At 40.0% G+C, this 13398-nt stretch overlaps 1 protein-coding gene across 1 annotated transcript in view; it reads right to left on the bottom strand.

Moving 5' to 3' along the window:
• abcg5 (ATP-binding cassette, sub-family G (WHITE), member 5) overlaps positions 1-13398 on the bottom strand; it is a 38168-nt gene that overhangs the window by 18260 nt on the left and 6510 nt on the right. The window contains exons 2-6 of the mRNA XM_048601043.1: positions 13131-13252; positions 11361-11497; positions 7551-7646; positions 4768-4900; positions 3621-3760 (exon numbers count right to left, since the gene is read on the bottom strand). Coding sequence (XP_048457000.1) covers positions 3621-3760; positions 4768-4900; positions 7551-7646; positions 11361-11497; positions 13131-13252 — 628 coding nt within the window. The remainder of the gene's footprint in view (positions 1-3620; positions 3761-4767; positions 4901-7550; positions 7647-11360; positions 11498-13130; positions 13253-13398) is intronic.

The raw sequence follows: 13398 nt of genomic DNA, 5'->3' as shown, positions 1-13398 counted from the left end.
AGTCCCACCTGCCTGCTCCTGGCCCATATCGCTCCAAACCTTTCTTTTTTGTCTATTTATCTAAATGTCTTTTAAATGTTGTAATTGTTCAAGAAGAACCCAACATGTCCCCGCATCGCAATCCACCTGCCGTATTGTTGCCCATTCACTTAACCTGTCTGTCTCAAAGCCACCTTGTGTCTTCCCACAGTTCATCTTTCCAAAGGGTGTTCAGAGAGACTTTGGTTTACTTAAGTCATTAAGGGTGGCAGGACAAGGTGGGAGAGAGCTATTCATAAAGCATACAGTTTGCTAGGCTTCGTTAATAGGGGCATTGAAGAGCAGTGAAGTTCTGATGAACTTATAGAGCACTGTTTAAATCTCGACAGGTGTACTGTGTACAGTTCTGGGCATCACACTGTAGGAAGGATGTGAATGCAATAGAGTGCAGAAGAGCTAACAAGAATGGTTCCAGGAGGGAGACACTTCGGTTATCATGATGGATCTGGACAGAATGCTTAGAGGGAAACAGTTCCTATTTTGGAGGGTCAGAACAGACTCGATGGACAGAATGGTCTCTTACTGCACTGTAGAAATTCTATGACTCTAATCAAGACTCTATTTATTGTTAAAGGGTTGGCACATATTAATTGGAAAAACAGTTGCAGCATCATAATTACTCCAAAATTTCAAGATTTCAATATAAGATTTCCTACACAATTTTGCATAAATTGTTAATATGTCAACACATATTACAAGGATATTAAGTAATAATAGAACATGGTATAGACAGACTTTTTTATTCATCTATAGGATATGGGCAATGCTGACTAGGCCAGTATTTATTGCCCATCGCTAATTGTCCAGAGGGCAGTTAAGAGTCAACTTTATTGCTGGGGTCTGGCGTTGCTAGGCCAGACTAGGTAAGGGTGGTAGATTTCCTTCCCTAAAGGACATTAGTGAACCTGATGGGTTTTTGCAATATCAGTCCTCATGTGACTGCCATTAGATTAGATTTACTATTTAATTCCAACATTTTATTGAATTCAGAATTTACCATCTGCCATGGTGGGATTTGAACGCATGTCCCCAAAACATTAACCTGCCACTCTGGATTATGACCTCTCTCACCTTCCTGGACCTCTCTGTCTCCATCTCGGGCAACCACCTAGAAACCGATATCCATTTCAAGCCCACCGACTCCCACAGCTACCTAGAATACACCGCCTCCCACCCACCTTCCTGCAAAAATGCCATCCCCTATTCCCAATTACTTCGCCTCCGCCGCATCTGCTCCCAGGATGAGGCATTCCATTCCCGTACATCTCAGATGTCCTTGTTTTTCAAGGACCGCAACTTCCCCCTCCGAGTGGTCGAGAACGCCTTCGGCCGTATCTCCCGCATTTCCCGCAACTCATCCCTCACACCCCGTCCCCGCAATAACAACCAAAAAAGAATCCCCCTCGTCCTCACGTACCACCCCACCAACCTCCAGATCCAATGCATCATCCTCCGACACTTCTGCCATCTGCAATCCGACCCCACCACCAAAGACATTTTTCCCTCCCCACCCTTATCTGCTTTCCGGAGGGACCACTCTCTTCGTGACTCCCTTGTCCGCTCCACACTCCCCTCCAGCCCCACCACACCCGGCACTTTTCCCTGCAACCGCAGGAAGTGCTACACCTGCTCCCACACCTCCTCCCTCACCCCCATCCCAGGGCCCAAGAAGACTTTCCACATCAAGCAGATGTTCACCTGCACATCTGCTAATGTGGTATACTGCATCCGCTGTACCCGGTGTGGCCTCCTCTACATCGGGGAAACCAAGCGGAGGCTTGGGGACTGCTTTGCAGAACACCTATGCTCGATTCGCAATAAACAACTGCACCTCCCAGTCGTGAACCATTTCAATTCCTCCTCTCATTCCTCAGACGACATGTCCATCCTGGGCCTCCTGCAGTGCCACAACGATGCCAGCCGAAAGTTGCAGGAACAGCAACTCATATTCCATTTGGGAACCCTGCAGCCCAATGGTATCAATGTGGATTTCACAAGCTTCAAATTCTCCCCTCCCCCTGCCGCATCTCAAAACCAGCCCAGCTCGTCCCTGCCTCCCTAACCTGTTTTTCCTCCCACCTATCCCCTCCTCCCACCTCAAGCCGCACCCCCATCTCCTACCTACTAACCTCATCCCGCCCCCTTGACCTGTCCGTCCTCCCTGGACTGACCTATCTCCTCCCTACCTCCCCACCCACACTCATCTTTGCTGGCTCCATCCCCGCCTCTTTGACCTGTCTGTTTCCTCTCCACCTATCTTCTCCTCTATCCATCTTCTATCCACCTCCCCCTCTCTCCCTATTTATTTCAGAAAACCCTTCCCCTCCCCCATTTCTGATGAAGGGTCTAGGCCCGAAACGTCAGCCTTCCTGCTCCTATGATGCTGCTTGGCCTGCTGTGTTCATCCAGCCCTGCACCTTGTTGACTCTAGATTATTTGTTCAGTGACAGTGCTACTGCATGACCACTTTCCCTTAACTCGGCTCATCTATAATTTAAACTGTTAAAACTGAGTATGACCTTACTGTCAAAATATTCATTTACAAAGAAGAAAAATAATTATTTTTGTTCCCAGTTGACTAAATGTCAAATCATGGTCAAATCAATGTTATTTCAATTAATGTGGCTTACTGTTATCAGATTATGTGACTCATTGATGGGGATGGAATGTCATTGATGAAACTTTCATATAGGTGACCCATAGTCTGGAGATCCAATACCCCAGGAGATTTGATTTGTCCCGAGTCTTGTCCTGGCATGTTGTCAGGTCTTCATTTACAACTGACGGTGCTTTATTATTTGAAGCTTGTGCAGTTCTCATGATAGGGGATGACATCTGTGTCGGGATATCTGCTGTTTACATTGTAAAATGTACTTCTGTATCCCAGCAATACATTTTTGTGGATCTAGGATCCTGAGCTGCAATTAACCAACAGGGTAAGGATGGTGGTTTTAGAAACATCAACCTTGGGAGATGGAACAGAACCTGCTCTCTGATGGCCAATAATGCCAAACCAGCAAGCATGAGCTTTCTCTCTTTGTAGGATTATTAATCAGTTTTAATTTGGAGATGAACAAGGGACAATATTAAATAGAGAGACGAATGCATGAAGATTAAGAACTTTTGAGCAGCACATTTGAGTTCTGCTTTTATCGCAACTGAAATTTAGCTTCATATGACTTGTTGGAGATTAAATAAACCATTAGTGAGAGTTATAAAGCAAATTCATACCATACTAGTTTATATTTGAACAAAATAGTAACTGATGTTTAAAACAACTTTCTTGCTGGAACTTGTCTCCTGCTTGATGAAATGGTGGTGCTGGCATTATTGCATTTAGTCTACCATCAGATCCCTCAACACAGCTGGAAAATATTTTCTTTAAATTCTACTTGCAACAAAATGGTTCTTTCTAATCTGCAAATAAAAGATGTTACTACAAATAGCTCCTTTAGCCGCAACATATCATAGCACAATGCATTGCACTACTTTAGCATATAGAATTTGCAGCGAGATCACACTCAACTGTCAAAACACTTAGTATGACAAAACTTAATAAACTGCATTGACAGCATACTCACCTTGAAAAGTTCTGATCTTGGTTGATGAATTGTTAAGATGACTATTCTATTCTTATGAGCTAGTTCAGAAAGTAACTGAACAATCTGGTTGGATGTCATACTGTCCAGCCCTGTAGTTGGCTCATCAAGCAAAATTACTTCTGATAGTAAAAACAAGAGACATTTATTAAATATAAAATATACATTACCTAGAAGAGTGCTTTCACTGTTAAAATTGCAAGATTGAAATTTTATTTCTCACAAAAAATTTAAATTTAATAAAAAGCATTCAAAGAAGTTTATTCTTGTCAACATAGACAATAATTTGAAAGATAAAACTGTACTATAAAGGATCACATCTGAGTACAGAATGAAACACAATGTCAAATTTGTGACCAATCACTGTGGGCTCAGACTAATATCCAATGAACCTTTTATTATACTTGGATTTACTACCCTCAATTACAAGGAATCCTACAGAATTGTTACAATACCATTTGACCCATGGTGCTTCCCTGGATTTCCAACTGAACATCTCACCCAAAAGCATTCTCCTGCCTTCTCCTGTAACCCTGCACATTCTTCCTTTGTAAATAATCATCTAACTGCATCTTGAATGTCTCTTTTGAACCTGCCTCCATCACAACCTCAGGCAGTGAATTCCAGACCCCAAGACTCTAAGGAGAAGTTTTCCTCAAATCACTTTTGTTGCTTTTACTAATTATATTAAATGTGTGCCCTTTCCTCAGTCCTTTCATAAGTGGGGTTATTTTCTCTCTATCTATTCTGTCCTACTATCTCATGATTTTGAATAGTGCAATTAGATCTCCTCTCAGCCTTCTCTTCAAGAAGAAACAAACCCAGTTTTTCTAATCTACCCTCATAGCTAAAACTAAACTATTTTGTTATCACATCCAGGTAGTTTTGCATAAATACCATATAAATCATTCTATCAGATTATTGCTTGTAGTTTAACTTGGTATTCATTATTTTCTGTTTAATACATCTGAACTTAATAATTAGAGGTACCAAGATCAGGAAATGTAAGATCATCCTTTGGCGCTTTCTAATATAAGTATTACACAAATGTGTGCGTTAACATCACAGTTTACAATTACACGATACTAAAGCAAAGTTGGATTAAAATTATATTTAGACATGGTCTTACTGGGATCTTGGAGAAGTTGTGCTGCTATAGAGACCCGACGTCTTTCACCACCAGAAATCCCCCTAAAAACACGGCCTCCAATTACGTGATTGGCCACATGACTCAGACTAAGCTCCAACATGACAGACTGCACCTGCAATAACAAAGATACATCATCTATTAATGCATTTTTCATTGTGTTTGAATTTTATCAAACCTTACGTTTGGAGTATATTTACCAGCTAAATTGCACTTTTAAATCACCAAAGTGCAAATAACATAGAACCAAAGGATGTAGCCCATGCCAAGGGATATTATGACAAAGAATGCTACCAATCTCTTCTCTCAATCATGTTAATTAACATAATTATTCAACAAATCGATGCAGAATTAAAATCAATAGTATTTCTTACAGACGGTCATAGAGCGTATATGAAAGCTTAGTGCTATAGTTTGCTTCAAGTACTGAGGCCATGAATCATGATTTTGTAATTATGCTGGAGCTAGGGCTGCAAAGCCAAAAGACCTCAGAATGTCAGGCACAACACTTCCAGCATGGCCCCACACAGTATAGTAGCATCGGGCACATGTCTAAAGTTTTAACAACGGACAGTCTGTAATATCAAACAACCTCCAAACTTGTTTTGATGCGCATCCTGCAAACTTGCACTGCACAAGTTCACACAACACCATGTCCCAATTACAATCCCCCGTCGCAATATTCAAAACGACAGCCTTCCAACTTGCAGAAGAAATCCTTCTGATCTGCCTTTGCTGTTGCCAAGTTACGTAAAAATACTGCAATATGCTTTGGGAGGAATTTGGTGTTAATGCATCCCTACAGGGAGGACAGATTTTGTATCCAGAAAGTCTTCCCAAAATTATAAGACTGCAATTGCAGTCTCTGTTGGTCTCCAATAAGACAGCGAGGTGTAACCAAGAAAGGAATGGGGGGACTCTCCACAGAAGGCCCTGCCAATCAAGGGTCTTCAGGGAGAACATTTCCTACTCCATATCAGACAGGAGCAATGTTTGAGGCACCCGTGATTTACCTGATGAGGACAGCCCTACCAGTAACTAGCAAGGTCACAAATGTTCTCAATGTCTACATAACTGAATTCTTCCAGGTGAAAGCAGCTTATATTGCCAACATTTCCCAGTTTACATATCATCACTGCCGAGAAGAGGTGACAGAGGCCTAATACATCAGGAGAGGAGACTTCATCACTGCCCACTAACAATGGAGCAGGTATGTGGCTTTGCCAGATTAATGGGATTCCCAATGATAGAGGGAGTATTGACTGCAGTGATGTGGCTTTGAGGTCTCTATTTTCAAACTGGGAAATGTATTGGAATCACAAAGGCCCATTATCTGGTAGCTGCCGTCCTGAGGCAGTCTGCCATTACCATCACCTTTGGATTATGATGAAGAACCAGGGACTGGCTGCTTGAAGACAAGGGATGTTTCTGATACACATGACTCATTTGTCCTTTGCCACAGGATCCACTGTTTGGGATGGCGGTCAGGAAGAACTCGTCTCCAAAGTTTTATCCAAATGCTGTGCCCACCATAAACTCACTATGATGAGGGTAGAACACTTGCAAACAGACAGAATCCAGAGGAAGGAGGAGGAAGAATGGACAGGGAGAAGGTATGCAGGAACCATTCTCTGGATGGGCTGTCTATGAATGCCTAAGAGCATTCTGGTTCCCTGAGGCCATCATTCCAACACCAGCACTGTTCTACAATTCCCAACCTTGCAATACTTTTATGCCTTATTCTCAGCCAAAATCTCACATAAAATTCATATACATAAAACCTTTTTTCAAACAGCTTTATTTAACTGTACATCCAAAAATGCATCTAAAACCACACTATTCAACTTTGTGCATTTCCTTGGCATCTGATTTGCCTGTAGTGCCTTCACCTGTCATATTGTTCCTAAGCAATGCTAGTGTACTGTGATAGATGTGTATCACATCTTATCATTTTGGAACTTGGAAATTTGTAAGAGCAAAAATCAAGAAAGGTGGATTTTGATTAGTCCTCTCTAGGTTTTTTTTTCAAAAATAGAGGTCAAAAAGTCATTTTGGACAATGACATAAATGCGTCATTTCTAAGAAGGCACGTGACTTCAGTCAACTGTCTACAAGACCTCTTGTATGGATAAAAGGTTTATACTATTGAATTTATGACAAGCAAATTAAAGACCTTAAGGCAATTTTTGACTTCAGAACAGAAGGTTCAAAGTCTAAGTTCAGAAGATAGAACATTATCCTATGAGAAGAATCAGGTTAGTCCAGGGAATCAGTCCCTATTGCTAAAGTGTTTTACTTTGTGGAGCTTCCAAACGAAGAGAATTTTGGATAGAAATCAATCCTGCCCTCACTCGTTTTGACCCCATACCCACAGTGATCGTGGGCTTCTGTTGCGTAGAGTGCCACCAGCTGCCATCAATGTTGTTGGCACTGATGACAAGAAGGAGCTTCCAGCCTCTGATTGGCCAGCAGCTCCCTGCAGCCAGGGACCTCAACCATGGAAAAGGCAGACACTTCAGCATCGAAAGGAAACTGGATTCCTATAGGCCTTCCCCCAGAACTGACAGGAGCGCCCATCGGTTCTCTAACCAGTAAGTTAAACTCTATCAGCCCTACAGAATCCCATTCGACCTTCATTAAACAGTCATGATATGAGAAAGGTCTTACATTAACAGTACTAAAATTTAAATTTGTTGCAACTGACAGTAACTTTTCACATCTGCAGAGTACTTTGTTTAGCCCTGATTCAAAAAAGCAAAGTGTACCTTTTTTTTGATGGCATTAGAATGTCCACGTAGTGCTAGTAAGGCTGTGTAAGTCAAAGTTTCTTCCACTGTGAGGTAGCTGAGTAAATTGTCACTCTGCAAAACAGAAAGAAATGAGTCTTGAAATTAATTGTGGCATTACCATCTAATTTAGAGAATGGACATGTTCTTCTGTCCCTGAGAAGGCATTTGTGTTGTGCACGTGTGTAAGTGGAATAGGGAGAGAGAGGTAGATGGTCAGGGAGGCTGGCTCCTGGAGGAGGAAGATATAGTCTACACGTGGTAGCAGTCAGTCATTCCAGTATCTTACCCAAGAAGCCAACCTTTCAGTGTGGTTATGTTGTGCCAGTTTGAATAGTGGGTCACCAGTAAGCTGTTCAAATGCAAAATATCATTACAAATTCGCTTCAGTAGATATCCACACAAGTATATATTCTTCATTACAAGTTACTGGGCAATCAATTGTAAAAGCTGTTCATTTTTCTTTTTTTTTCCTACGTGGTCACAGATACTGACTGTTGCCCTCTTTACCTTGTTATGAGTGAGAACAACAACCTCAGCACCAGCCACATGTTTTTGGCTTATTTATTATTATTATTTATTATTCATGCCTTTTTTTGTACTCTATATATGTATCATGTGACCTCAGAATAGTTCAACAATTTTCTAGGAATATGAAAGACCATATCAAAGTCACAATCATTTGTGAAATTATCTGTTGCAAAATAACTGGTTAATGGTGAAGTATTTTCTTTATTTTATGCTTATGATCATCAGCATATCAAATTGGTTTCTTTTGGTGCAAGGTACACTATAGGCTTAAGAAAGAAAACTAGGTTCATTCAGAGAATAGGATTCAGTTGGTTTCAAAATGCAATAGCCTAAAATAAACAAATGTTATATCTGCGGTATATCCGAGGAAGGAGGCAAGCCAATCCATTCAAAGACAGCATCTACTGGTTGAACATATGTTTGAGTGCTAGCTCTATCAGAGTTCATAAACTAAATGTTTAAATTTTCTTTGGTCACTGTCAAATGTTGAAAGTACATCGAAGCCTATCACCTTTTAATTGTATCCATCTAAACCCATGGAGATATAAATAGATAAGAAAATCTAGAAAAATCAGGCAGCTGCAAACAACAATGTCCTTGGTCTCCATGTAAAGCAAAGTACATCTGCAGCCAAGTTCAAACAGTCAAACCCATTACCAATCTGTCAACTAAGCCATTTCTTACATGTTCGAAAATCCTTAGCATTTGAGTAGTAGCAACCTATAACTGAAATCAGAAGTTCACTATATCTTCCCAACTCGGCACTGTATGTTGGAATTCAATCACATCAGTTTGAGATTTTGATTTCTTTGAACAGTGTTCAAATCTTGGCAGACACTTAGAAGTGTATTTTTCACTTTCCTGAGTTAATAATCTCCAGGGAATTACTTGTTGCCTCATTCTTTTCTAATCCGAGGATACTAACTCGATTGTGGCATGACTAACTTCACTTCAGCTAAATAATTCAACAAAGATCAGCCTTGAACTGATGTGGCTCAAGTAATCACCAAACATTTCGTCGTGTGTATGGGACATGAAGAAAGATCACAAAATGCACTAAAGGCATAACTCTTGATTTATATATCAAAATAAATTTTGCTGGACAAACCTTGGCTGTCGTGAATCTCGTGATGCAGTTTGGCAGTAATTTCCAGAAGGATTTTAGTCTGCAGTTTCCAGGGCAGCACTTGGGCATCATCCTCCTGGAATGTCTCACCTTTACGTTACATGAGTTCATTGTGTGGACCTTGCTGTCCGTAAGCACAAGAAAGACCAGCCAGTTCTCAACAAAGGGGAGCTATTGAAACTCAGTATGCCTGAAGTGGCTCTAATGGCTTACCATGCAAACAAACAAGACTTGGCTGGAGAGATAGAAACTGATTGTTAAATAGGAGCCAATGCATTAATTTGAAATGGATTAATCTAGGAATCAAATCTCCTGGTCTTTGATGTTATGTCTCACAGGAATAGCAAGCTAGAAATTAAGCCCTGCTATTATTAAACCTATCATTAAATAAGGATACTACTTATTGTAAATAATTAGATTCTAGCTACAAGTAAACAATTATGAATTGTTGACATATATCTCAAATAGTTAAAATTCTAACACCCTCATGAAAACCTCCCCTTCATACACATACTGATAAATAAAAACTGGTGTTATGGATGGAAAGACTGGGAAGGCAGTTCAATAGTTCCTGTACTCAGAATTTATCGAGATGATTTTTTTGGCTTGCCAGGATTTGCTGTTTGGCAATCTCTCTCTTCAATATTCTTTCAGAAGGCACAGAGTGACTGGTTGACAACTTATTAAATCTATGACTTATTGGTTAAAAGCAACAGCTTACAGCAATTAATGGCAGTAAATAAATCCGCTTTCCTTAAACTTTAGGTGTATTTAACAGCAGACACAAAGACAGCACTTTCCTTTCCAGGGTGCAAACACCTTTTGTCAATCATTCATGCCCACAAACTGTTCAGCTACATTGGAGCCAATTGCATAGCTGCTGGCAGGCAGAAGGCTTTTATCATTGACAGTTGTCTACAGACTAATCAGTTACTTGTTGCCAGCTGAATCTCATTTTGTACCATAAACGACAAAGCTAAGTTAAGGGGCCCACTTGTGACCCAGTGGTAGTGTTCCCTACCCCTAGATCAAGAAACCCAGGCTCAAGTCCCACATGCTCCAGTGGTGTGTAATAATATCTTTGAATAGGTTGATTAGAAAAATTGTTTAAAAAGAAGACAGCAGAGTTAACATTTCAGCCCAATGACCACTGTTCTAAAGAAGGTTCACTTGACCTGAAACGTTAACTCTGCTTTTTCTCCACAGATGCTGCCAGACCTGCTAGAGTTTCCCCAGCAATTTCTGTTTCTGATTTCCGGCATCTGCAGCTCTTCAGTTTTTTTCTCATTTTGTATGTACTCCCTGGATCCAATTCATCTGCAACTAAAAATGGCCCACTAGTGGAACAAACAACAGTGGGAGCAGCACTTATGTAAGTGCTTGTAGCTTGCTTTTGAAAAGCGTAGAATTCCTTCTAAAATGCTAGGTTTTTGTAAACTGAAATGAGAAAAGGACTGTTCAGTCAAAAATTATGTAACATAAAAACTTATGGTCTTAACATTGAAAAATATTTAATTGTAATTTCTGAACTGCCCTGCTACTGCTTGTTAAGAAGTAATCTTGTGTTAACATAGATTCTGCCTGCTAAAAATCTAATTGGTGACAGACTCCAGGTTTAGGAAAGACTGCCGATAGACTAAACCTCCTTCAAAACCAGCTCCAGAAGAAACTTTATATCCACTGGAAAAGTGGACAACTACCTCATCTAACTGCTTTCAGAAACTTCGAAAGAAATTCTGCATCTTCAGCCAACTTCACCCACATGAACTCAAATGCCTACAGAAATGAACTTCACTGGATACTGACTTTCTGGACCCAATAAAAAACCATAAGAATAATTTAAAACTCAAAACTATGGGCATCCACTCATCACCATAAATACTTCAGTTTTTTTCTCTTAAAATAATGTAACCAGGTGCAGGAGAGACACACTGCAAACAACCAGCCTGGCAGCTTTCTGGCCCAAAGGTCCAAAGTTAACAATGTCACAGAAGATAGATCTGTTTTTTAGTGAGAAAAGGAGGCAACAGGATGATCCAACAGAAGTTTCAAAATTATGAAAGGTTTTATAAAATATGTGGTATATCTTGTAACATGGTTACAGTTTAAGTTATTTACTACACTATTATTACCTGTAAAACATATGAAAAACAGTCATGGAATTCTTCCTTTCTAAGTTTGCAGCCATTCACATATACATCACCAAATAGGTTTGCTTGCTTACTTAATCTTCCTGCAATCGCATCCAACAAAGTGGTCTTCCCAGATCCTAAAACATAACAGCAGAATCATGGCACTACACTATTACAATAAAACATTTGCAGAATGTTTTAGTTTTATGCAGTATAATAAATACTTAAAGCCCACACACACATCACATATCCAAGCAATGATATCCCTGAATGTAGTGGTGCCTGATGCCAGTCCTGACTATTATACCAAGGAAGTTCAGCTTCAAAGTGCAATCTGTACTGAGTTAGTTGATCACAGCCAATTTGGCAATGGACTAGGCTACAGCACTTAGGCACTACAGAAGGTGGGCGTGAAAACTCTAATTAAAAAAATCTCTCCCTTGAGGGTAATCTTTCCACTTTAAATGTAATCAGCAATCCAGGCCTAAACTGCATTTAAAATTTGTGAAAGTTTTCAGAAGTGAGTTATTTCATGCAAATTCTCAAACTAATTTCAGTTAGTGAGTTATTTCATTCATATGTTCAAACTAATTTGCATATAGAATAGCATCTCTACACTATGGAAACAGGCCATTCAGCCCAACAAGTCCACACTGCCCCTCTGAACAGTATCCCACCCAGACCCATCCCCCTATGACCCTACATGTCACATAGCTAATCCGCCTAACCCACACACCCCTGGACACGACAAACAATTTAACATGGCCAATCCACTTAACCCACACATCTTTGGACTGTGGGAGGAAACAGAGCACCTGGCAGAAACCCACACAGACACAGGGAGAACGTGCAAACTCCACATAGACAGTTGCCTGAATGGGGATTTGAACCCAGCTCCCTGGCGCTGTGAGGTAGCAGTGCTAACCACTGAGCCACCGTGCCACCCAAATCTTCAAATGTACCATGAACCATCACAAATCAAATGTACAGTATTTTAGAGAATGGTATTGGAAACTATTTCCTGATAAGAGTTATAATCTGGGACAGTTTTATTAATTCAACTGAAAATAAGTTTATCACAAATAATAAGTCTTTTTTCTTATAGAATATGATCCATAAATAACTAAAATCAGCTTTGAAAAACTGTACAGAACAATTTACTAGTTTAATTGAAGGACAGTGATCAATTTCTTGGTAAATTAGATATTTTCTTTAACATTTAAAATACTTGCAAATATGCCTCAGTGCTTTTGCATCTAAATAAAATGTTAATTTCAACAGCTTTTTCAAAGACCTACACATGTGATTAGCAGACAACCACAACAGCAACTAACTCTATCTGGTGCAGAACCGATTTAGTGGATCTACTTCCAGAACAATGGTTTTAAACTAGCACAAAAGATAGTGGAAACTCAAGTTGCACTGAATGTAATTTCTATTTCTCATTTCTCAAGATTTTGCACTAGTTTGGTCAATTTTGGGCAAATTTCACTGAAAACCAAGTAAGCCTAGTTTAAACTGCAAATCAGCATCTTTAACCAGTGTTCCTATGTCCCTTACTCCATCCTAGCCTCCCACCACCAAACTGGTCCTTTAAAATCCACAGTCCAGAGAGTTGGATGAAAGTGTTCTGAGCTGGCTGTGATAACTTCCTAGTTAGCCAACATCACTGCCCAGGATACTACATAAAGAATTATTATTTTGTTACAACAGCAGAGGGTATTTAGCATGCATCACGAGCAAAACTTCCAGCATTTATGCATCACTTACCAGAATTTCCTAAAATTCCCATAAGTTGTCCACTTTCCACATAAAATGAGACATCCTTCAAGATATGTCTGGTCCACTTTGTATGGTATGACCGAACATCCCACCAAGGCCCAACTTTCTCACTACAATTTTAAACATAAAGCAGTGAGTAATCGGCAGCATAAAGAAGTTGTTAGAATTTTCCAGTTTTATTTCAATTGTTTTGTGAATTTTGCGTTCATCCACATGAGGAATTTAGCAACGGAGAGTGGGACATTTTACAATTTAA

This window comes from Rhincodon typus, chromosome 9 (genome assembly GCF_021869965.1).
Source record: "Rhincodon typus isolate 14 chromosome 9, sRhiTyp1.1, whole genome shotgun sequence".
Classification (NCBI taxonomy): domain Eukaryota; kingdom Metazoa; phylum Chordata; class Chondrichthyes; order Orectolobiformes; family Rhincodontidae; genus Rhincodon; species Rhincodon typus.
This window is presented reverse-complemented; position numbering and strand designations above follow the sequence as displayed.